General features: G+C 46.6%; 1 protein-coding gene across 3 annotated transcripts in view; it reads left to right on the forward strand.

The window, feature by feature from the left end:
- Slc10a7 (solute carrier family 10 member 7) overlaps positions 1-26,552 on the forward strand; it is a 231,037-nt gene that overhangs the window by 196,560 nt on the left and 7,925 nt on the right. For all 3 annotated transcript variants that reach the window (XM_075976517.1, XM_075976518.1, XM_075976520.1), the window contains exon 10: positions 3,893-3,966. In XM_075976517.1, the coding sequence (XP_075832632.1) occupies positions 3,893-3,966 (74 nt within the window). The remainder of the gene's footprint in view (positions 1-3,892; positions 3,967-26,552) is intronic.

The raw sequence follows: 26,552 nt of genomic DNA on the forward strand, positions 1-26,552 counted from the left end.
CCGTGCTCACAAGCCAGTCTTCCTGAAGAAGCCTGAAGAGTCTGCTCTTTGCCCGGCTCAGGATGCAGGTTTCCCATCTCTATCCCCTAGGGGGTTCAGTGTGCTCCTTTGTCATAGCCTACCCCACCAGGTGACAGGGCATTCTTTCCTTCCAATGACAAATCTTTCTCTCTCTCTCTTTTCCTCTCCCCTCACCTCACCTTTCACCCCCTCTTCTACATACAGTATTTACCTGTATTCCTGTCCTGCCATAGTCCAGATCTTTGCCCGAGAGTTCCCGCCCCGTAGCTTACCACAGGGATGAAGGGATGAGGAATAAAGGGATAGAAAATGTTAGTCATACAGCACGATGTTTAAAGAGCAAGAGGACGTGAGAGTCAATGTGAGACAGTAACGCGGCCTTGTTGCAATCCGGTGCTACTCATCTGTGGGGTGCCCCCACAGGGGAGACAGCAGACCTCAGGAAGACTGCAGGAGAGGAGACCAGGACGGTGGCCATGGAGTGGGTTAAGAGAGGCCTTCAGTGAGTATGACACAGGATGTAGGATCTATTTAGGGATGTTTCTAAATAGGGATTGAGATGTTTCCCCCACCAAAACTTACAAATGGGGAGATGAGGTTATTTAGGGAAATGTAGACCTGTTTATTAGAAACCTTTATTTTTTTTTCTTTTTTTTTTTTAATTGATACTTATTGAGCTCTACATTTTTCTCTGCTCCCCTCCCTACCTCTCCCCTCAACCCTTCAACCCTCCCCGAAGATCCCCATGCTCACAATTTACTCTGGAGATCTTGTCTTTTTCTACTTCCCATGTAGATTAAATCTATGTAAGTCTCTTTTAGTGTCCTCATTGTTATTTAAATTCTCTGGGAGTGTGGTTTGTAGGCTGGTTTTCTTTGCTTTATGTTTAAAAACCACTATGAGTGAGTATATATGATCATTGTCTTTCTGTGTCTGGGTTACCTCACTCAAAATAATCTTTTCTAGCTCCATCCATTTTCCTGCAAAATTCAAGATGTCATTATTTTTTCTGTTGTGTAGTGCTCCATTGTGTAAATGTACCACATTTTCCTTATCTATTCTTCAGTTGAGGGGCATTTAGGTTGTTTCCAGGTTTTGGCTATGACAAACAAAGCTGCTATGATCATAATTGATCATATATCCTTGTAGCAAGATTGAGCATCCTTTGGATATATACCCAAAAGTGGTATTACTGGGTCTTGAAGAAGGTTGTTTCCTAATTTTTTGAGAAATCTCCACACTGACATCCAAAAAGGTTTTAACAGCTTCCATTCCCACCAGCAATGCAGAAATGTTCCCTTTTCCCCACAACCTCTCTAGCATAAGTTGTTATCAGTGTTTTTGATCTTGTCCATTCTTACAAGTGTAAGATGGAATCTCAAAGTTGTTTTGATTTGCATTTCTCTGGTGACTAAGGATGTTGAACATTTCCTTAAGTGTCTTTCAGCCATTTTAGATTCCTCTGTTGAGAGTTCTCTGTTTAGGTCTGTACTTCATTTTTTTAATTGGGTTATTTGTTCTATTGATGATCAATTTGAGTTCTTTGTATATTTTAGAGATCAGACCTCTGTCTGATGTTGGGTTAGTGAAGATCTTTTCCCATTCTGCAGGCTGTCATTTTATCTTGTTGACCATGTCCTTTGCTTTACAGAAGCTTTTCAGTTTCAGGAGGTCCCATTTATTAATTGTTTCTCTCAGTGTCTGTGCTGCTGGGGTTATATTTAGGAAGTGGTCTCCTGTGCCAATGCATTCAAGTGTACTTTCCACTTTCTCTTCTATCAGGTTCAGTGTGGCTGGCTTTATGTTGAGGTCTTTGATCCATTTGGACTTGAGTTTTGTGCATGGTGATAGATATGGGTCTATTTTCATTCTTCTACATGTTGATATCTAGTTATGCAAGCACCGTTTGTTAAATACGCTTTTTTTTTCCATTTGATATTTTTTGTTTCTTTGTCAAAAATCAGGTGTTTGAAGGTATGTGGATTAATATCCGGCTCTTCTATTCCGTTTTATTGGTCCTCCTGTCTGATTTGGTTTTTTGTTGTTTTGTTTTGTTTTTGTTTTTGCCAATACCAGGCTGTTTTCAGTACTGTAGCTTTGTAGTAGAGTTTGAAGTCAGGGATTGTGATGCCTCCAGAAGTTCTTTTATTATACAGGATTGTTTTGGCTATTCTGGGTCTTTTGCTTTTCCATATGAAGTTGAATACTGTTCTTTCGAGGTCTGTGAAGAATTTCCCTGGGATTTTGATGGGTATTACATTGAATCTGTAGATTGTTTTTGGTAAGATTGCCGTTTTTATAATGTTAATTCTGCCTACCCAAGAGTATGGGAGATCTCTCCACTTTCTGGTGTCTTCTTCAATTTCTTTCTTCAAAGATTTAAGTCATACAAGTCTTCCACTTGTTTGGTTAGAATTACTCCAGGATATTTTATGCTATTTGTGGCTGTTGTGAAGGGTATTATTTATCTGATTTCTTTCCCAGCCCTTTTATCACCTGTGTGCAGGAGGGCTACTGATTTTTTCGAGTTAATCTTATATCCTGCTACATTACTGAAAGTGTATATGAGTCGTAGAAGTTCCTTGGTAGCATTTTGGAGATCACTTATGTAAACTATCATATTATCAGCAAATAGTAAGAGTTTGACTTCTTCTTTTCCAATTTGTATCCCCTTGATCTCCTTTTGGTGTCTTACTGCTCTAGCTAGGACCTCAAAAACTATATTGAATAGATATGGAGAGAGTGGAACACCTGTCTTGTTCCTGATTTCAGTGGAATCGCTGGGAGTTTCTCTCCATTTAGTTTGATGTTGGCTATTGACTTGCTGTATATTGCCTTAAAGTATGCTCCTTGTATCCCTGCTCTCTCCAAGACCTTTATCATGAAAGGATGTTGTATTTTGTCGAAAGCTTTTTCACCATCTGTTCCAGTGGAGTTTGTTGTCTCTGGACCCGGTCTACCAGTGTCCTGGGATTGGATTCGCTTCCGGCTCCTGCTCTCGCTCCTGCTCCCATGGAACTTGCTTCCTCAGACCCACTCTGGCCAATGTAGCTGGTTTAGTCCCACTCCTGTGGAATTTGTTGACTCAATCGTGCTCCAGTCCATTGGGAGTTCATTGCCTCAGGCCTACTTTGGCCTAAGTTACTGGCCTCCAGGGTTCATCGAGCCCTGCCCTATCTATAATCTTGGATCTGTGGGCAAAGGATAACTCTATTTCATCAAGGAGAGGCTGGGCCTGATGAGGCTGCTATGTGCCACTGCTAGTCAACAGCTTTTTTTATACCCATTAGAAACCTTTAAAACCCTGTGGACACAGGGTGTGGTGATAAGCTCACTTCATCTACAGTATATATCCATATATACTTCTGGAATATTTCTTCATGAGCTAACTGTTATCAGAGTTTAGGGCACAGAATAGTAGACACACTGTACCGTCTATAGAAATTGGGGAAGGGTTTCTAAGATAGGAGGCAATATTTTTATTTAGCTAGCTAGCTAGCTATTTGGTTGGTTTTTCAAGGTGGGGTTTCTCTGTAGCTTTGAAACCTGTTCTGGAACTCACCAGGCTGGCCTAAACTCACAGAGATCTGCCTATCTCTGCCTCTCGAGTGCTGGGATTAAAGATGTGTGCTGCTACCACCCAGCAATAGGAGGGAATGTATTGTTATTATTATTTCTAATTTTGGCTCATGATTCTGTAAGCCTTTGGAACTGAGTACGGGAACATAGAGTCTAAAAAGAAATCAGAACCGTGTACTTTGGTTCACAGTAGCCTCTGTCACCAGGGTTGATCAGCGGGATGCTAACATAAAGATGGGCACATTTGGTTTTCTTACAAGTATTTGTAAAAATGCCCTCCTTGTCCCCTTAGGAATAACTCGGGTTTCACACCAGCGGACACAGTGGCTATCATCTTCTGCTCCACACACAAGTCCCTCACGTTGGGTAAGTGAGTTAAAGACTGCGTATCACCCTAAATAATTTTGAAACTCAGAAAGTTCTCCAAAGGAGAGGGACTATCCATTTAGTTGGGAAAAAACCCAGCAGCCGAGTGCAGGTGGCTACTGCTCTAGAGTACTGTTATTTCATCAAACCGGTTACATAGGACCTAATAGATCATACAGGATTTAGCTTAATTTGCGATCATGTCTTCAATTCTCATGAAAAATGATTAGTGCAAAAGGTAAACCCAAGTTGGTTAGGGGTCTAGGAAGCCTGTTTCTGAAAAAGCAACTCCCAAAACCTTGTTTTGGAACATTCTAGACTTGCCCTTCTCTTCTGGGGACTCAGATGAAGATGAGAACAATGCTCTTACTCTAGTTTGCTGAAATTCATCTTTTAATATTATGTTGTTTTCTACAAAGACAGTTTAGCTATTTTGACTTAATTGGATTAACAGTTTAAAGTGAAGTAAGTATTTTAGTTAATGGAAAAGATTAAGAATAATAGTGCTAATGTCTACTTAGGCTTATCCAATTTAATGCATTATCCCAATAACCTCTGAGACATCCTGAATCTATGTTTTCAGTCATTAAAACTCATTAAGTAATCAGGAACTCTATTGCAAAATGCATCATTCATAAGCTCCTTGGGCTTGTTGAGGTGGTACGTAAAATTTCAAATTAATTCCTTTGCTTTTGGGATGTGAGACACTTGAGAGAATGAGGAAGCATGATGCTGCTTTGAATTTGCTCACATTCAAAGCATTCCTAAACAAAGCTGTCTGGTGGGTCTCTGCCGGTTTTAAGTTTGGGAAATAATCTCAGAATTAGATTACTCTTTATGGAGCAGTTCCTATGTACGGATTGAAGTTCCTGCAGTCACCAAACTGAAGGAAAGCGCTTGGGATCTGCATTCCAGCCATAATGACATTCTTCGGTATAACTTCCCGAACCTTGACTTTGCATCTCTAAAGGGGGCCCGATGTCTCCTCTAAGCATGATTTACCGTTTTTTTTTATATTTATTTATTATGTATACAATATTCTGTCTGTGTGTCTGCCTGCAGGCCAGAAGAGGGCACCACACCCCATTACAGATGGTTGTGAGCCACCATGTGGTTGCTGGGAATTGAACTCAGAACCTTTGGAAGAGCAGGCAATGCTCTTAACCTCTGAGCCATCTCTCCAGCCCCTCTAAGCATGATTTAAAACTGAAAGACACCCCGGATCCTAAGTGACCCGTCCTGACTCTGCACAGTAGTGCACTGTGCAGAGGTTTCCAGAGGCTGTGTGAGATGTCCCCACTACTGGCTGTGCACTACCGGCTGGACACTAGTGAGTGTCCCCGGCACTCAGCGGCCTCCGTAAAGAAGTGCTGTTACTGCTATTATTACTTCTTTTAGTTATAAATGTGTCGTTACGCCCAGGCTTCCAGGCACATGCCCCTGTCATAGATTTTCCTGAAATAGCTGTAGACCAGCTGTTGACCTCAAAGAAAGCATTTCACATTCTGTGCCCATGTCGTTATAGATGCCATATGTGGCGTTACTAGTCTTATAGAAACTAAGGAATGTGCCGAAAGACCAGAAGGTCAGAGAGGCTCAGATGAGCCATATCTTAGGGCCATGTTTCACCACGGCTGTCTGGCCTGTCTGCAGTGGGCTGTTAAACCTGGCCACATCTTGGGACTTGCTGCGGAGTAAAAACTGAAGCTGATGATTCCATTTCTCTCTGACCCTCTCTGAGCAAACAGCAGCTAGTTGAACGTATGGCAGGAAGTACCCAGGGCATCCCACGGGGTAACTGGCGTCTCTTTTTCTATAAGCAAATCCACTCAACTCCAGACTCTCTCGTCTTTTCCCTTAGTCCTAGGCTCATACTTTTTGCTCTTTATGCTTTCTGAAAGCTGATTTGCAAAAAATAGTTGTTTTGCTAAAAAGGATTGAATGAACTTGGACTTGCGTTCACTTGTAAAGAGTTCTCCCAAGAAATATTTACTTGACTCTTTCTTCCATTGATGGTGGATGAGACAGTGTGACCACACAGTGATGGTGAGACAGTGTGAACACACAGTGATGGTGAGACAGTGTGAACACACAGTGATGGTGAGACAGTGTGAACACACAGTGATGGTGAGACAGTGTGAACACACAGTGATGGTGAGACAGTGTGAACACACAGTGATGGTGAGACAGTGTGAACACACAGTGATGGTGAGACAGTGTGAACACACAGTGATGGTGAGACAGTGTGAACACACAGTGATGGTGAGACAGTGTGAACACACAGTGATGGTGAGACAGTGTGAACACACAGTGATGGTGAGACAGTGTGAACACACAGTGATGGTGAGACAGTGTGAACACACAGTGATGGTGAGACAGTGTGCAATCCAGTGACCACACAGTGATGGTGAGACAGTGTGAACACACAGTGATGGTGAGACAGTGTGAACACACAGTGATGGTGAGACAGTGTGACCACACAGTGATGGTGAGACAGTGTGAACACACAGTGATGGTGAGACAGTGTGAACACACAGTGATGGTGAGACAGTGTGAACACACAGTGATGGTGAGACAGTGTGATCACACAGTGATGGTGAGACAGTGTGAACACGCAGTGATGGTGAGACAGTGTGCAATCCAGTGACCACACAGTGATGGTGAGACAGTGTGAACACACAGTGATGGTGAGACAGTGTGAACACACAGTGATGGTGAGGCAGTGTGACCACACAGTGATGGTGAGACAGTGTGACCACACAGTGATGGTGAGACAGTGTGAACACACAGTGATGGTGAGACAGTGTGCAATCCAGTGACCACACAGTGATGGTGAGACAGTGTGAACACACAGTGATGGTGAGACAGTGTGAACACACAGTGATGGTGAGGCAGTGTGACCACACAGTGATGGTGAGACAGTGTGACCACACAGTGATGGTGAGACAGTGTGCAATCCAGTGACCACACAGTGATGGTGAGACAGTGTGCAATCCAGTGACCACACAGTGATGGTGAGACAGTGTGAACACACAGTGATGGTGAGACAGTGTGAACACACAGTGATGGTGAGACAGTGTGACCACACAGTGATGGTGAGACAGTGTGACCACACAGTGATGGTGAGACAGTGTGCAATCCAGTGACCACACAGTGATGGTGAGACAGTGTGAACACACAGTGATGGTGAGACAGTGTGACCACACAGTGATGGTGAGACAGTGTGAACACACAGTGATGGTGATACAGTGTGAACACACAGTGATGGTGAGACAGTGTGCAATCCAGTGACCACACAGTGATGGTGAGACAGTGTGAACACACAGTGATGGTGAGACAGTGTGAACACACAGTGATGGTGATACAGTGTGAACACACAGTGATGGTGAGACAGTGTGCAATCCAGTGACCACACAGTGATGGTGAGACAGTGTGACCACACAGTGATGGTGAGACAGTGTGCAATCCAGTGACCACACAGTGATGGTGAGACAGTGTGAACACACAGTGATGGTGAGACAGTGTGACCACACAGTGATGGTGAGACAGTGTGACCACACAGTGATGGTGAGACAGTGTGCAATCCAGTGACCACACAGTGATGGTGAGACAGTGTGAACACACAGTGATGGTGAGACAGTGTGCAATCCAGTGACCACACAGTGATGGTGAGACAGTGTGAACACACAGTGATGGTGAGACAGTGTGAACACACAGTGATGGTGAGACAGTGTGAACACACAGTGATGGTGAGACAGTGTGACCACACAGTGATGGTGAGACAGTGTGCAATCCAGTGACCACACAGTGATGGTGAGACAGTGTGAACACACAGTGATGGTGAGACAGTGTGAACACACAGTGATGGTGAGACAGTGTGAACACACAGTGATGGTGAGACAGTGTGCAATCCAGTGACCACACAGTGATGGTGAGACAGTGTGAACACACAGTGATGGTGAGACAGTGTGAACACACAGTGATGGTGAGACAGTGTGAACACACAGTGATGGTGAGACAGTGTGAACACACAGTGATGGTGAGACAGTGTGAACACACAGTGATGGTGAGACAGTGTGAACACACAGTGATGGTGAGACAGTGTGCAATCCAGTGACCACACAGTGATGGTGAGACAGTGTGAACACACAGTGATGGTGAGACAGTGTGCAATCCAGTGACCACACAGTGATGGTGAGACAGTGTGAACACACAGTGATGGTGAGACAGTGTGCAATCCAGTGACCACACAGTGATGGTGAGACAGTGTGAACACACAGTGATGGTGAGACAGTGTGAACACACAGTGATGGTGAGACAGTGTGAACACACAGTGATGGTGAGACAGTGTGAACACACAGTGATGGTGAGGCAGTGTGAACACACAGTGATGGTGAGACAGTGTGAACACACAGTGATGGTGATACAGTGTGAACACACAGTGATGGTGATACAGTGTGAACACACAGTGATGGTGAGACAGTGTGCAATCCAGTGACCACACAGTGATGGTGAGACAGTGTGAACACACAGTGATGGTGAGACAGTGTGCAATCCAGTGACCACACAGTGATGGTGAGACAGTGTGAACACACAGTGATGGTGAGGCAGTGTGCAATCCAGTGACCACACAGTGATGGTGAGACAGTGTGAACACACAGTGATGGTGAGACAGTGTGCACTCCAGTGACCACACAGTGATGGTGAGACAGTGTGCAATCCAGTGACCACACAGTGATGGTGAGACAGTGTGAACACACAGTGATGGTGAGGCAGTGTGAACACACAGTGATGGTGAGACAGTGTGAACACACAGTGATGGTGAGACAGTGTGCAATCCAGTGACCACACAGTGATGGTGAGACAGTGTGACCACACAGTGATGGTGAGACAGTGTGAACACACAGTGATGGTGAGACAGTGTGAACACACAGTGATGGTGAGACAGTGTGAACACACAGTGATGGTGAGACAGTGTGAACACACAGTGATGGTGAGACAGTGTGCAATCCAGTGACCACACAGTGATGGTGAGACAGTGTGCAATCCAGTGACCACACAGTGATGGTGAGGCAGTGTGAACACACAGTGATGGTGAGACAGTGTGCACTCCAGTGACCACACAGTGATGGTGAGGCAGTGTGAACACACAGTGATGGTGAGACAGTGTGACCACACAGTGATGGTGAGACAGTGTGCACTCCAGTGACCACACAGTGATGGTGAGACAGTGTGCAATCCAGTGACCACACAGTGATGGTGAGGCAGTGTGAACACACAGTGATGGTGAGACAGTGTGAACACACAGTGATGGTGAGACAGTGTGAACACACAGTGATGGTGAGGCAGTGTGAACACACAGTGATGGTGAGACAGTGTGAACACACAGTGATGGTGAGACAGTGTGAACACACAGTGATGGTGAGACAGTGTGAACACACAGTGATGGTGAGACAGTGTGAACACACAGTGATGGTGAGACAGTGTGAACACACAGTGATGGTGAGACAGTGTGAACACACAGTGATGGTGAGACAGTGGCTGCCAGAGACAACACAATGGAAGACTTAGCTACTTTACACCTGATGGCTTTAAACTCTCTGAGAAATGAAAGACCTGAGTACCTAGCATGACCTCAGCTTCCTCAGGTCTAAAGTGAGGAATTTTAGTTCTGGTTCCTACATTCTGCCAATCCTTGGTCCTGCTTCTTGCTCTGGTCTCCTTGGTACACCTCATCGGTACATCTCAAAAACATCTTATTTCCACATACATCAGAGGCTGTAGGGTGACTGCCCGAATGGACTTGTAAAACTCAGCGAGTTTGTTCTGCCCATTCTCAGGTGGCACTATGTACCAGGGCTGGCAGCGAATGTGCCTCACAGTGACGTGCACATCACTGCCCAAATGGAAATCGTTGTCTGTGCTGGATTGGAAAAGTGGCTCATACAGTTTGAAAAAATATCACACTCCAGAAAGTGGAAGGAAATTTTGCATAACATCACCCAGAGTGATGCTTTTTGTCTTTACACAAAGATGAAATAAAACAGATTATAGCGTAGCTGCTTGGCACTTCAGACATGCATCTTTTTTTTTAGTATCTCTTCCAGTGATTTACATTCATACATACATAAACACACATACACACACACACACACACAGAGATATCAAGTAAAATATATTAGGGGAAACTTAGAAATTCGAGTTTATTATTCTGTTTAGTGTGTTTTTAAGAACAGCCTATCGCGGGTCAAGTAGCACCCATGTGGCTGGTGAGGCTTGGGCTCCCTCCATGCCTTCACCTTTGCTTTATTTTATTGTTCTTACCTCGCCCTGTCTTGGTCTCTTCCATCTACTCACATCTACACGCATGCTGAATTTGATTCATTGCTTTTATTAGCGCATTTGCCATTGATTGATTAGTTCCTCGTATTAGTACTTTTTCTATTGATTGATTGCAGATGAAGTGACTATTTGACCTTTAATTATGAGGCTTCCTATTGAAAATGACATTGAGCTATGGCTTCACATAATCCATCTGGAAAGCCTGACGTGGTGCCGTTCCCTGGAGTTCCTTCACGAAGGAAGGAAGCCTGGAGGAAGTGCAGAGCTATCTCTGTGCTTCATCTAAAACAATACTACAGGGCTTGTTTGCCACGCTCCTCCGACTCCAACTGGGGTCAGAGGCAATTTCAAGACAGCAGCCCTTGCTGAGGGTTACCATAGAAGCCAGGGACTCTTGTCGGTTATTCTGCAGTTTGATGGTGATATTAGTGCGGTAATGAGAAGATTTTTACACAGCAGAGATTGACTAGTAACTTTAGCCTAGGAATGACTCGATGCACAGTCAGTGGATTTCATCAAGAAAGAGATTGGATCCCAGATAGCGCTTGGATTTGGTGTTTTATTTTTATTTATCTTTTTCTCTTGGGTAGGTATTCAAATCACTTTGCTTTTTTAGAGTTTTGGCATGTGTAGAAAAGTTTCTTGCCACACCCAGGAAGAGAATGATTCAGATGTTTGAGGTCCTTAAGTAGAGCATGCATTTGTATTGGTTTGCAATTTAATTAGCAAAATAAAAAAACATCGGCCTCAGACCAAGCCAGCTATTGGCAGTAAATAATGGTAGTCCGAGTTTTTTATTTTAAAGGCATTTCTGATTTGAATGCACTCCATTTAAAATTTAAATTGAGTGTCACAATCAATTGCTTATAAATGTCACTTAGAGACACCGGTATAGAAGGGCAAATCAAGGCAACTCTTCCTTTTGTTGTCCACACTTTATCACGTGGAGTCTGGCCGCTGCTGAGCTGTGGTAAGGAGCTGACAGCTAGAAGAACCGAGCTTCTAGGATTCGGGAGAGAGCAGCGAGAACGCATGCCTGTTTCTAGGCTGGATCTCAGCTCCAGTCCTGAGGTACAACCCCAGTTCTCAGCAAATGCTGGAGCAAACTGCAGCTGAGGGAGCTCCATGGCCCCGCTGCAGCGAGGTGTGCAGGGCACCTGAGTTCTCCAGCTGCTACTTTCTGCAGCTGTCTCTCTGGTGTTTTCTCCAGAAAATAAGTTTTCTTTGTAGGTGTACAAAGTGAAGTTCTCACTGTGTCTGTTACACAAAAGGAAATGCAGCCATCGCTTCTGCCTAAAGGGATTACTGGGCATCCTCCCGGGGTTGGGAAGGTCCTTGGTAGGTAAAGCCCTTGCCATCCAAGCTTAAGGAATTGAACTTGAGTTCCAGAATCCATGTAAAGCTGGGTGCAGTGATGTTCATCTCTAATCCAGTGTTCCTGTGGTGAAGTGGAGAGTGGAGACGCAAGAGCCCTGGGAGCCACTGCACCGTCAGGGCACATATCAAAGGCTGTTCTCTGACTTACGTGTGCTCAGTAGCACGACCACCCCCATACACACACACCATGTGCATCTCACACACACAAGCTTTTCAAGAATGGTAAAGGATGGCTGGGCAGTGGTGGTGCACACCTTTAATCCCAGCACTCAGGATGCAGAGACAGGCAGATCTCCGTGAGTTCGAGACCAACCTGGTCTACTGAGTGAGTTCCAGGACAGCCAGGACTGTTGCACAAAGAAACCCTGTCTCCCCCCCCCCCCAAAAAAAAGAAGACAATGGTAAAGAATGAGCCCTAACTAGAACTGAAACCATGAATACCAGTTTACCAGTTTGGTCACTTTTTCAAGAAGATAGGAAATCAAAACACGAAACTGTGGCTATAGTGTTTTGTTTTGTTTTTTTTAACCCCAAAGCTATCTAGGATTCTATTTGACAAATGAGGATTATTCTAACTACCAGAGAACTGGGCAGCACTTTTTAAAGTAGTTGTCTGTTGTGTGCCTGTTTTTTTATTTTTTATTTTTTTAAGAGGCAGGCTGGAGAGATGGCTCAGAGGTTAAGAGCACTGGCTGCTCTTCCAGAGGTTCAAAGTTCAATTCCCAGCAACCACACAGTGCCTCACAACTGTCTATAATGAGGTCTGGTGCCCTCTTCTGGTGTGCAGACATACATGCAGGCAGAGCACTGTATACATAATAAATAATTTTGAAAAAGAGGCATGCTTTAACAAAGTACATTTCTCAGAGTTTTGTGGGCTGTTTTGTCTTTTTGCACTAGACTTGACGTCATTGGTAATGTAGCTAGCTTTTGTGGCCAAAACTTAAGAAACCTGAGGGTTCTGTGTCCCAAGCATGACATCTGAGATGAGGGAGTCAGTTATTGTCACCCCAAGACCATGCTGGATACTTCTCCCAACTGGCCAGCACCAGGTCTTTTCCTGGCTTCTGTATTGGTGGCCTTATGACGCAGCAGCCTACATTGGAAACCTGCTTCACCCTGTGACCGAATTGATTTTGCAGGCCTGAGGCCTGACAATTGCTTCCTGCCTTGCCTCCCAGTCTCGTCCAGCCCTGTGCCCCCCACAACTGTGTAGCCTCTGGCTTTGGGTGTCCTCTCACTGATTTTTTTACTGAAATTTCTGGCAGAAAGAAAGGAATAGAGGGAGGGAGGGAGGGAGGGAGGGAGGGAGGGAGGGAGGGAGGGAGGGAAACCTTTGTGACCTGTAGTAGCTTTTGAATTGTTTCTGTACCTGTTGTGATTTATTCAGTGTGATCTCAATAGTAATAATAATAAAACTGCAGCCAGTTGGGTGCTTACCAGGGAAACAATGTGCTAAGTCCTTGTCACAGGAGGTCGCTCACTGTAAAACACTGCTGTGCGGGCTGTGTGGCCATCACCTGTGTACTAGTCAGTAGAGACTCCAGCTGACTCTAATGGCAAATTCTCGCTGGAGTGTTCAGAAAGGGCGTACCCCAGAGGCAGCCACAGCAAATACTGTTGTCATCTGGCTCTGTATATAGCAACTAGAGACCTTACTAATTAGCATAATGAATTCAGAAAGAGGTTCTGATTGGTATAATTACGGCCTTGCTACTTTGCATGATAATGATTGTAAGTGGATTGCCATTGATATCCCTCTGCATGCCTAAAACTTTAGAAGTCCCGCCTACTTGCCTTAAGAATCCAGCCAGCAGAGGACCTACATGTGAAGCCCTTGAGGATGCCAAAGCTTGAACCCCACCTGGTTTTATGGGTGCTCCTGGAGTGTTCTGCCCAGAGGTCAGCATCTTGCTGTGTCTGTAGCTGTGTGGGACTGTGGGTGTCAGCTCCTGGAGAGCAGCAGGAAGTTGCAGAGCCAGGGTCCAGGTTTACAGCCTAGGTCCGTGCTCTCAAGTGTGAGTTCCTTCTTGCAGAATCTTAAAGACCTGGATCAGAGCATCTTTGATTCACTAAGCAAGAGTCAAAATAGTACATTCAAAAACTTCTTTAAAATTAAATTGAAAAAGATTACTCTGAAGGAGGGGCTCATGAGGCTTTGCACTTCCCTGAGGATCCATAGGCAGTGGTTGCTGGGAGAAGGGGAACGTTTTTCTCAGTGTGCCACTGGTGAGGTGTCCCTGTCCCCCTAAGTAAGCCCCCATCCATGCTTCTGTAGTAATCCTAACTAAATTCATTGGTTCACAAAAGAAAAAGAGAGAGAGAGAGAGAGAGAAAGCCAGATAGACAGATGATCTCTTTTGCTATTTAATGTCAGCTCTTAATGTTATAAGCTTTTATTTCCATGTCTGCTACAAAGAGATGAATTGCACACATTGGTACGTAGCACCTGTACACCTCCTGTGTACAAAAGGGACATCCCATAGAAACCAAGGGGAATATGGCTTGTCGTGCTGTGCTGCTTTTTCTAGTCCTTCCCAGTGAAGCTACCTCCCCCCACCCCCGTCCTGGAACACCAGCAAGAACCCATTTCCCAAGCCTTCTTACTCGTATGTGCATTCTCTGTCGGTTGCAGAGGGATTTGTTTATCATTATTATTAATATTGAGAAAGTTCGCCTCCAGCAATACTAAAATGTGCATCACAGACCAGCACTGCTTTCCTTGTTAGAAGTGAAGAATCTCACCCAGGAGATGCTAGTCTCTTGAAGTTGCAGCTCCCGTCTCACGTACAAGCAGACAGGCAAGGAGCAGCCCTCCTTTCAGAGTTGCATCTCCAATTAGTTATTTGGTCGTGTCTCTTCCCCGAAGTTCCATTAATTGAGCCAGACACTCACTGTAAGCCAGGGAGTGTACGTTTAGTGACAGCACCATGCTTTACAGCAGAGAGAAACTGAACCTGAAACTGTGAAGAGGAGGGCACGCATCCCCTCACCATCCCCAGCTGCAGCCCCATCCACAGAACAGGAGCAGAGAGGAGATGCCCACTGCTTGAGCTGTGGGGCACTTAGTAGGCCTTTGACAAACCACTCAGGACCGGAGATAAGAAATTAGACACTACTCAGAGATGGCTGTGCCACAGGAAGCCCGGGAAGCGGAGAACGTGCATGGCATTACAGTGGAAACAGCTTGCCTGCCGCCGGACTTAGGGAGGTGCTAGCCAAAGAGCATTTTAAACAAGTCACTGGGCAGCTGCGGACACAGCTCGGTCAGCAGCTTGCTACATAAGCATGATGGCGTGAGTTTGATACCCAGAAGCTGCCTAAAAGAGCCGCATGCAGAAGCCGGAGCTCTGGGGAGGTGGGAGCCAAGCCAGTTCCTTTTCTGTTGCTATGATAAACACCATGACAGAAGCAACTTAAAGAGAACCAAAGGGAAGCTCCGTAGTGGGAAGGAGGGCGTGACAGCTGGTGGCCAGACCAAGAAGCTGAGGGAGAGAGCGTATCCCTCACCTACAGGAAGCAGAAGAAGCTAGCTCTGAGTGTGGGTTCACACACAGGAAGCAGAGGAAGCTAGCTCCGAGTGTCAGTGGGACAGCGGAGCCTTTTCCCGGTGACACTTTTCCTCCAGCATGGATCCATGGCCTAAAAATTTCATAAGCTTCATGTGCCCCATTCAAACCACTACAGTGGGCTCCCAATTCCTGAGGCTTTCTGGCCAGCCAGCCTACCCTAATCAGGGAGCTCTAGGCCCCCCAGAGAACCTGTCTCAAAAGATAAGGCAGGGACCCTTGAAATGGCTCAGCAGGTAAAGGGACTTGCCATAGTCCTGACAACTTTGATCCCTGAACCCCATGGGGGAAGGAGGGAACTGGCTTGTATGAGTTGTCCTCTGACACATGCTCTGTAGTGTAATTACACACACGTGTGTATACATATATCCCAAATGTCCCAGCTCAGCTCATTTTGTCTGCATTTATTCAGCAGATATTCTTTAGGTGCCTACTATGTGCCAGCCCTCGCTGGGTTCCCAGGGGTGCAGCATTTTGGTGCCTACTATGTGTGCCTTGCTTCTCTAGGCCCTATGGGTGAGTGAGCACACATAAAATGTTCACACTTTTTCGGCTTCCTTTCCAGCGAGGGCAAGCTGACAGCACCTTTGGTAGCAGCCTATGAGGGGGTGCTGCCCTGGAGGGAAGAACGCCGCGGACCGTGCAGCAGAGGAGGTGGGAAGGGTTTGAACTCAGAGGACACAGTGGCTCAGCATCTAAGGGAGGAGGGAGTGAGCACATGGGTGTGGAAGAGGAGGACACATGCATGTCCGGCAACAGCGAAGGCTGAGGATCAAGACATGGGGCAGCAGCTTGTAGGATAAAGGTGCAGGCCCTTCCTCAGTGAACATAACTGGGCGGGGGAGAATCAGAGCAAATGAGGTTAAAGTGCTGTGCTAGGGCCCTCCAGTGACAGCCACACTTGGCCTCACTGGCCACTGTGAGGGCTTGCCTTTTAATCCACATGAGAAGGGAACTCATTGGAGGGTTCTGGATGGAAAGTTCAATGACGAAACTGAACTTTCAAGTTCTGGCTGCTCTGTTGGGTAAGTAGGAAGGTGAACCATGGGGAACTGGGAAGATCAGTGAGGACTTTGATCCAGACAAAGAGCAATAGCTGTAAACAAAGAACTGGTGGGAAATGCTGGGTGTACCCATCAGGGCTCTCTAGAGAAGCAGAACTTAGAGAATATATATTTTCAGTAGAATGACTTACAGGCTGCGGGCCAGCTAATCCAGCAGTGGCTGCCTGTGAATGGAAAGCCCAAGAATCCAGAAGTTGCTCAGTCCCTGAGGCTGGATGTCTCCCCCGACCTTCATTGTGCACTAAGATTTTGAAGAAATAGGTTCTGTTGACTGTGAAGGAATGGACTTGCTAGCAAGGCAAAGAGCAAAAGCTTTTTACTTCCTCGTCCTTTAATAGGCTTCCAGCAGAAGGTGTGGCCTTCCCATCTCAAGATCCAGATTAAAGGTGTCTGTCTTCCTGCCTCAAAGGTCCAGACTAGAAGTGAATTTACCACTTCAGACCAAGCAAAGAATCTCACAGGTGTGGCCTCCATTTCTGGATTGTAGTTCATGCCAGGTGTAGTCCAGTTGACAACCGTGAATAGCCACTATCCTGGGCCATGTGATCTGTGTGCAGGAGAGCAGGGACTAGCAGCCTGAGAGGCCACAAGTGTTTATTCCACGGAGGGATGCAAAGGGGGAAAAAGTGTCCTAGTGGTAGAAAGGGGACTTGGGGACAGATCAGAGTTTCAGCTTCAGGCATGAAAACCGGTGGAGTCTGGAACAGTAGGCAGAGCTTTAGCCCCAAAGATACCACCTCTGTGTGTTGACCAGGATGAAGGCCCTCACGGTGGGCAGCTAGAAGGAAGGAGCTGAGGAGCGGATTACCCAGAGGGCAGAGAGGCGGGATTGTGTTGGTAGCAGAACAGTAAAGTGCGCTTGGTCAGACAAGTACATGCAAACTTGCAAGCCTGTGTTCTCCTTCACACGCTTGAGGTACACAGTGTCGGAAAGTAGATGTGCAAACGCATGGAGACATTGGAAGATGGACTTGGCGTTCATTTGGTGCCTACCATGTGCCAGGCACTGTTCTGTTCATGTGCCTCGTTATCTCAGCAATATTTATAACAACCTTGCACAGTCCTCGTGATCTCATTGCCCACAGAAGAAACTTGTGAGGGTCACCTGGCTCACCCCAGTGTACACTGAGTCCGTTACAGAGCGACTGTCTTGCTCCTGACTCTTTAGCCTGGCTCACTTTAGGCTCACTTGGAGCTGTCCAGCCAGGAGCCTCCCACATCCGGGAACGCCCCGTCTGACAGACCAGGCCATCTGTTTGACACTGGCCCTTAAGCAGTTCCAGTATGTATCTGAGGCCAAGGCCCTGCATCTCACACAGTGACTATACGTTCACTCCTCACAGAGTTGACAATAGCAATGTTTGGGAATTAAATCAGTGTCAGATTAAATATCTTTATTAAGTATTCAAAGAAAGAAACAGGAAAATTTTAAAAAATCAAAATCATTTTTTTCAGAATTGACTCTGAGAATTTTCTCAAGTTTTTCCAAGTAGAAGACTTGTAAATGAGATAATTTTTCCCAATTCTCTTTTCCTCCAATTCTTATGTCATTAAGACTGAATAAAAGTGGGAAGTGCATCATCAGAACAACAAAGCTGAAATCAAACACAAATCTAACTCTACCTTTTTCCATATTTTATTTTTAGTTGTGTGTGAGCCTTTTCTTTCTTTAAGGTGTGTGGGGGGGGGGGGTGTCAGTCTGACCATGGAGCCTAGAAAGGGCATTGGATCCCCTGGAGCTGGAGTCACACCTGATGTGGGTACTGGGCACTGAACTCCAGTCCTCTGTAAGAAGAGTGTCTTAGTCAGTGTTCTGTTGCTGTGAAGAGACACCATGACCACTCTTATAAAGAAAACATTGAATTGGACTGACTTACAGTTTCAGGGGTGTAGTCCATTATCATCATGGCGGGGAGCATGGCAGCACATGCAGGCAGAGACACCCTCCAGGTCCCTCCCCCCCCTTGGCATAGGCCCAGTTTGAAAACCTCAATACCTGCCCCCAGTGACACACCTTCTCCAACAGGCCAGACCTCCCAGTCCCCCTCAGTTAACACCAGACCCTATGGGACCATTCTTACTCAGACCACCACAGCAGCAAGGGCTCTAAACTGCGGACCCATTTCCCTGGCCCTTTGAGAGAAGTGGATCTAAAACAAATAACTGCTTTTAGTTCTCACCAAGACTGTCTTGTTGTTGTGTATCGAAGGCATCCTGGCTCCGGAGATTTTTATTCCTCATAACCAGCACCATGGGGAGAGACGTTCCTGTTGAAGATGAGTGGAAGTCATGCCGATAAAACAAACGCATAGTCAAGGTGGTTAATGAGAGTCCAGGTCACAATTTACTCATAGCTCCCATTGAGCTAATATTTGAGCCTTCCTGCACTTCCCAGTGTCTGTCATTGCGACATTTTAGAGACAACTGAAGTGTAGGTGTTAGAGGAGGTGGCAGAGCTAGTGGCAGTCCCTGTCGCAGCATCTTCTCTTTCTGTCAGGTGAAAGGGGTGCCTTTTTTTTAAGTAGAGTTAAAGCACATATTCAAAGTTGTCTCTGGCCTGGGAAGATGGCTCAGTGGTTAAGAACACTGACTGCTCTTTGAGAGGTCTCGAGTTCAATTTCCAGCACCCACATGGTGGCTCACACTGTCTATAACAGGATCTGATGCCTTCTTCTGGCCTACAGGCACACATGTAGAGCCCTCACCCATACAATAAAAAAGGGCTGCACTGTTGATCAGGTGGAACCATTTCCATGTGGTGACCATGTCAGTATAGTCATGTGACCTTTTATTATGTTTACCATGCAAAGTGCTTGCTCTATGTCTTAATGCTTTACATTTTCTTAGTGTGAACATCAGCAAGAATTTTCCCCAACCTAGAAAAGTAAGGACTCTGTCTCCTTCCTCCTTGCACACCTAGTCTTCACAAACATGGCAGTCTCTTCCTGGAAATTCCCGCCAGTGTCTGAAGGAAGGCTCTGTGGCTCAGCTCCTCAGTTCTTCTCGGGATTCCCCACCTGCTAATTTCTCTTGCTGCCCCGTCAGACAGGTGAGGCTGAGCCTTTTTTTGAGACAGCAACCTTCAGTCAGTGGAGTCAAATGTCTCCTTGTCGGCATCTGCTGAGCTAGCCCAGACCATTCACTAATTGTCTTTCCCAATCAAAAGACACCTGGTTCCGGACAGAACGGCATCAGCTGCTCATCCCGGGCTTTTCTGGCATCTTTATGTACATAAAACTTGCAGCCAAGTGATAGGATGGTAGCCAGGTAATTGAAGGCTGGAAGGCTATCTTTAATTTTCCTAATGGACTGGAAATGGCCATCAAACAACTTTGGTTCAAAGTAAGTAAAAGTTTGCCAGCCTTAAGTACTTTTTTTTCAAAGAGACACCCCGTCTTGCCAGGCCTTTCTGTGTAAATATTTCTTTTCCTGAGGCTTTTACTTCCATTGTAACAGATTCCCATTCTGGGGCCCCTAAGTCCCCTAGCAAATTACCATTTAAGGTGATAGAGAGCAAAGGCTGTGGAGCCCGTATGTCTGGATCCAAACCCCTCCTGCACCCTGCTATCTGCGTGCGGCCTGGGGCCGTCTGTGTAGTAATATGGGCGGCGGGGCTGCGTTCCCAGCACCCCGGCTGCCTGCCCGGCTAGCTCAGTCGGTAGACCATGAGACTCTTAATCTCAGGGTCGTGGGTTCTCTGTGTCCAGTTTATGCAATAGTCCAGGCAAGAGCAGTTTCTTGCCCAAATGGCTATCAAACTCCATAACGAGCCTCTTCGATGCCCATCTTCCTCTTGAAGTAGATTAGTGCTGCCAGGAGCAGAGTGTCTCATTGTCATGAAAAGTCCTAAGTTATTAAAACATTTAAAATGCCATATTTTATAATCTTTGAAAAATATGAGGAATGCCTATCTAAAATATATCTACGCACATCTAGAAAATATTAACTAACATGACTACAAACTTGACTATTATTTATGATTATCCATCAACAACCTATATTTCCTAATTATACATTAAATTTTAATAATGAGCTACACAATCACAATACCTTAATCAATATCAGAAATACATATACATATAACAAAATTGACCGTAAATCTCTATCAATAAAGCAAAATCTATACTAATGCAAATTATTCATACCTATATCACTTCTGCCTCACTTTCTCTTCTGATCCATTGTAGTTCACCCTGTTCAGACAAGTTGATGCGCTCAGAACACTGTACTTCCTCCCCGTCCTCCTGACCAACAGACGGGATCTACATCAGAAGACCTGGGAGTCAGTGTTCCTCTTTCGTCTTCATAGTGGCCTCGGCCAGTTACCCTACAGCTCTCTATCTGTTCATTTTCTCTTGCAAGCCTATTCGTCTCTGATAAAGTTTTTTTTTAAAAAAAATCCTAGTTTTGAAATATGAAGGGAAGGCAAATCCACAGGATATCTCACATAAGCATCTGTATAGAACAAACAGCTGCAGCCTACACTGGAAGAGCATCATGGACTTACGGGCACTCCAGTTGCACAGGCAGAGATGTAGAGTGGAGAGCAACACTCAGACCCAGTGAGGTGTTGGGAGTCACCTTTTGGGGTGACTTGCTGTGGTCCTAGCCACGGTGGGTTCCGGGTTCGTGCATCCCTGGGTAGGGGCGTGAGGGTTAGAAATGTGAGGTAGGAGGAACAGAGATAAGAAAGAAAACAGAGACGTGGGATAGTAACCGGAGGGCAACTCGGCGAACACTGGAGGCTGAATTAGCCCGCATTTATTTTCCATATACTTTTATATCCCTCTTATCATGGAACCCACGTTTTCCCAGTCATCTGTGTGTGCTGCTCTGTGCCCTGGCCACCTGCTAACTGGGGAGGCACTGTGGCTCTGTGAGGGCAGGGCTTAGCGATATGTCATGGCCTCCCTCCATAACAGTGTCTGGGACATAGGAGATAGATGTGAGCTGTTGTATATTACCTCACTATCTCTCTATAGGAAATAGTAGCACATTTTCTGAAATAATAATTTTGGAGCCATGTACCTACCCCATACTTAACTCAGTTAAGTTAGAGCTAAGTTCTCTAACTCAGTAAGAGTTAGAGAAAGAAAATAATTGGCCTAATCCTTACTAGAGCATGTGATGTGAGGAGAAAGCATGTCCTCCTCCTTCAGTGGACAAGTCAGGAAAGCCACCTTTAAGGTGAGGGCAGTAAACTAAGTGTTGATGAACCCATGGGCCTTGATAGAGAAAGAGAAAGTCAACATCCAAGTTGAGCTTACAGTTCTGGACTTGAGCCGGTGACAATAAATAACCCCTGAAGTCTGCTTTAGTGGCGCTCACAGAGCTCCAGGGACTGTTTTAAAGATACAGCAGGTCCAGTTCTGCTGTGACTACAGATGGGGGTCTGCTGTGACTACAGATGGGGGGTCTGCTGTGACTACAGATGGGGGGTCTGCTGTGACTACAGATGGGGGTCTGCTGTGACTACAGATGGGGGTCTGCTGTGACTACAGATGGGGGGTCTGCTGTGACTACAGATGGGGGGTCTGCTGTGACTACAGATGGGGGTCTGCTGTGACTACAGATGGGGGGGTCTGCTGTGACTACAGATGGGGGTCTGCTGTGACTACGGATGGGGGGTCTGCTGTGGCTATGGATGGGGTTTCGCTGTGGCTTTGGATGGGGGTTTGGCAAGTTACTTAACTGCATGAGCCCCCATCAATGGGAACGTGGCCACCTACTTCCAGGGGCTGTCGTGAGGACTGACAGTGAGATCATGCCGTCTGAGCACTTAGCAGGCAGTGGCACTTTCCATATGATGGTAGCTGTAATTATCTTTTACTAAAGTTGAGTGGGTAGACGATTTGATGAATGGGCCTCGACATGCACTGTGGCTCGGGATCAGGGCACTGGCTTTAATTAATGTGAGTTTTGAGAAGATTAATCTGGTGTAGTCTGGAGGATTGATGAGAGAAGGGGTGAAGACAGGGAGGCCTGACTGGTCTCCACTGGACTTGACGAGGAGCTGAGCTGAGGCGATGAGTGTGAAAACTGAGGAAAGAGGCAGGGACCTATAGAATTCTGCGACTTTTCCATATTTGTCCTCAGGCCTTGAACTGTGGAGTGTGGGTAAGCCAGTGCGAGTAGGGACTGCATGGGACTCACATGGGATGGTAGGAGACTGATATGGTCAGGAAAGAGCTGCCAGAAGCCAGCGTGGAAGACAACAAAGTTGGCCTGTTTCTCTCCTTTAGCCTTGGCAGGTAGAACAAAGCTGACTGCAAAACCATTTCAAAGGGAAGGGGAGAGAGGGGAGGGGATGGAAGGGAGAGGTGAGAGGGAAGGGGAGGGAGGAAAGAGAAGGGGAAACCATTTCAAAGGGAAGGGTGGGGAGGGGAGGGGTAGGAAGGGTGGGGAGGGGAGGGAAGTGTGATGGTGAAAATAGGGTCCAGCCACAAGTGCCGCAGGTGAGCCCTGAAGAGTGTTGTGAAGTAGGGGGACAGTCTGCCCTGGTGGGTAAAGAAAGGTCTGTGTTTAATCTTGGGGGAAAATGCCCATTTCTCAAGGATAAGTCAAGAAATGTTCATCTAACACAAAGCACAAATGCTGCGACTTGAGCCTGATACAAAGGGAATTTTCTAATTCAAAGAACATAAAATAAACATATTTAAGTTAGAGGGGGACTTGTTCTTTTCCGTGCCATTTTATCCTTTCCTTTCTGGGTAGAGGATGAAGACGAAGAAAGCGTGTACAAAGTTCCTATGTGGCAGATGTCAGTTGAAAGCTCTGCTTATGGAAAATGCTGCCGTGTCAAACTCTGTTGGGTAATTTTAGACGAATGTGTCTTGTGTGACATGGAAATATGGCACACCGCACATTAGCGATCTCCCAAGTGTTCAGATCAGGCAGTAATGCGCAGAGAAAGTGCTCTTTATCCACCCACACACTGCGTGTGGAGCAGTGGGAAATGCTTCCCGTGGAAATGACGTTAGTCAGAAAAGGAATCCATTTACAACATGCGCCGTCTAACATCTTCAGACAATGCATTGTATTAAGGAGGCATTTTTGATGAATGTTTTATAAACATTTTTCAGCATGACAGCTTAAAGTCCCTGTAAAACTGGATGTGTGCACAGTGTTCACTTCCATGAAGTCAGATGCCATCCCATAAAATCTGGTTGAATCCTGTCAACCATGGTGACACAGAATCAGTACTTGGGAGCATTAAAATTAATTTGCTTCATTTATATTAGCACAGTTGATAGCAAGATGAAAAGGATCTCATATTTAAATTTTACTTTAAAAGAAAAACTCAAGTAAGTCTGTTTGGGGTTTTAAGTTCTTGCTAGTTGTTTTTTTTAATTAACAAATATAGTAAAAATGAGATGATAATCTGTTTAGTGCTTTATTTTAGAATTTGGAAAAAGTACAACCCCATTCATTGCACGGTGCTTTTGTGAGCACCCACTGTGCCCTCAAAGATGAGTAATGAATAGCTGTGACCCTGCACCTCATGAAGGAAGCAGAAGCACACAGGAATTCAGGGTGGGTGTGGTCATGTGGAGGAGGAGGGCTCTAGAGCATAAGAGCAGAAGGTTAGAGGGTAAGTGGGTGCCAAGAACTGATGAATATCTGACCAAGGAAGCTGGGCAAAGGCTTAGGGGCCACGGTAAATGGAGAAGGGCCCTGAGGCACCCACTGAGGCTAGGTAAAGGGTCAAAGAGCAAAGGAGTGGTGAGATCTAGAGGGGAGGAGAGCAATGGTGTGATCTAGAAGGGAGGGGTGGGGTGGTAGTGTGATCTAGAGAGGTGAGAGCAGTGGTGTGATCTAGAGGAGGGGTGAGAGCAGTGGTGTGATCTAGAGGAGGGGGAGCAGTGGTGTGATCTAGAGAGGAGGGGTGAGAGCAGTGGTGTGATCTAGAGAGGAGGGGTGAGAGCAGTGGTGTGATCTAGAGGAGGGGTGAGAGCAGTGGTGTGATCTAGAGAGGAGGGGGAACAGTGGTGTGATCTAGAGGAGGGGGAACAGTGGTGTGATCTAGAGGGGAGGGGTGAGAGCAGTGGTGTGATCTAGAGAGGAGGGGGAACAGTGGTGTGATCTAGAGGGGAGGGGTGAGAGCAGTGGTGTGATCTAGAGGAGGGGTGAGAGCAGTGGTGTGATCTAGAGGAGGGGTGAGAGCAGTGGTGTGATCTAGAGAGGAGGGGTGAGAGCAGTGGTGTGATCTAGAGGAGGGGTGAGAGCAGTGGTGTGATCTAGAGGAGGGGTGAGAGCAGTGGTGTGATCTAGAGAGGAGGGGTGAGAGCAGTGGTGTGATCTAGAGGAGGGGTGAGAGCAGTGGTGTGATCTAGAGAGGAGGGGTGAGAGCAGTGGTGTGATCTAGAGGAGGGGTGAGAGCAGTGGTGTGATCTAGAGAGGTGAGAGCAGTGGTGTGATCTAGAGGAGGGGTGAGAGCAGTGGTGTGATCTAGAGAGGAGGGGTGAGAGCAGTGGTGTGATCTAGAGAGGAGGGGTGAGAGCAGTGGTGTGATCTAGAGAGGAGGGGTGAGAGCAGTGGTGTGATCTAGAGGGGAGGGGTGAGAGCAGTGGTGTGATCTAGAGGAGGGGTGAGAGCAGTGGTGTGATCTAGAGGGGAGGGGTGAGAGCAGTGGTGTGATCTAGAGAGGAGGGGTGAGAGCAGTGGTGTGATCTAGAGGGGAGGGGTGAGCAGTGGTGTGATCTAGAGGGGAGGGGTGAGAGCAGTGGTGTGATCTAGAGGGGAGGGGTGAGAGCAGTGGTGTGATCTAGAGAGGAGGGGTGAGAGCAGTGGTGTGATCTAGAGAGGAGGGGTGAGAGCAGTGGTGTGATCTAGAGGGGTGAGAGCAGTGGTGTGATCTAGAGGAGGGGTGAGAGCAGTGGTGTGATCTAGAGAGGTGAGAGCAGAGGTTCCTCCATGACCCCACGTAATCAGACTGCATTGGGGCTGCTCACTGCTTTCCACTCTCCCTGGGTGGCTGACGTTCTGCCATGGTGTCTGAGTGTATCAGCTGCTGGAATTGGAAAGGGTTATTTGGGCCCATGATTCCCAAGGTCTATGGTCACTTAGCCCTGTTTCCTTAGGGCTCCGGCAGGTCATCAAGTTTGAGTACATGGTGAGGTATTCTACTCCTCCACCTCATGGTAGCCAGGAAACAAGAGCAGAGAAAAGAGGAGGCTGGGGACCTAATGACCCTTCAAGGGCAACCCAAGTGAGTTCCTCCTGCTGGCCTCCATTTCTTAAAGGTTCTACCACATCCCAGGCCTTTTGCAGCTGGGCCTTACCTAAGCTCTAGCACAGGACTCTGGTGCTTAGCCAGCACACACGCATGCTAGTGAAATGAATGAATGAGGGTTCCAGGAGCTGCTAACCCTGTGAGAGAAGAGGACAAGAGTGTAAATGCCCCGTGAAGGTGTCAGGGCTGGCTGAAGCTGAGCAGTGGAGCAGAGAACCTCCCGGCCCCTCCATCTTCACATCCAAACTGGCAGGACCACTGAGGGTGCAGCCAGCCACGGTATGGAGTCCGTAGGAACAGAAGGTGTTTGAAGATGAGAGGAATGATCTGAGGGAAGCTTCAGCACAAGAGAGCTTCAGGCCTCCAGTTCAAAGACTGGCAAGACCACCAGCACACTAGAAACTTCTAGAAGGTCAAGCCTTGGCCTTGTTGGGGTGGCCCTAACAGTAGCTTTGCTTTTCATCCACGTGAAATCTCAGCACCATCGTGGTGTGGGGATCAAGGGAGTTCAAGGTCTGCTGCCCTGGAGGAGTTGCAGTCCAAGAATTGTGTTGCAGAAGCTGGCCTGCCTGCACAGACAGCAAGTGCACATCAGACCCTCTTCTGTGCCCCATGAGTTGCAGTGTCCTGAGTGATGCTACCTAAGGCAGTGACCTCGGAGTGCACCTGGTGCCTGCCTTCATTTCCACTTTGTCTGTCGGTGTCATCCTAGTCAAGGGACCTCTACATCATGTGATGAGCTTGGATATTTTGCAGGTGGTTCTGTTGGCTTGATAACTGCAGCAGCACCTGGTACCTGGCTTCTCTTCTCTTTTTTTTTTAATTTTATTTATTTATTAATTAAAGATTTCTGTCTCTTCCCCGCCACCGCCTCCCATTTCCCTCCCCCCTCCCCCAATCAAGTCCCCCTCCCTCGACAGCCCAAAGATCAATCAGGGTTCCCTGCCCTGTGGGAAGTCCAAGGACCACCCACCTCCATCCAGGTCTAGTAAGGTGAGCATC

The sequence above is a fragment of the Microtus pennsylvanicus genome, chromosome 6, assembly GCF_037038515.1.
Source record: "Microtus pennsylvanicus isolate mMicPen1 chromosome 6, mMicPen1.hap1, whole genome shotgun sequence".
NCBI classification, from domain to species: Eukaryota; Metazoa; Chordata; class Mammalia; order Rodentia; family Cricetidae; genus Microtus; species Microtus pennsylvanicus.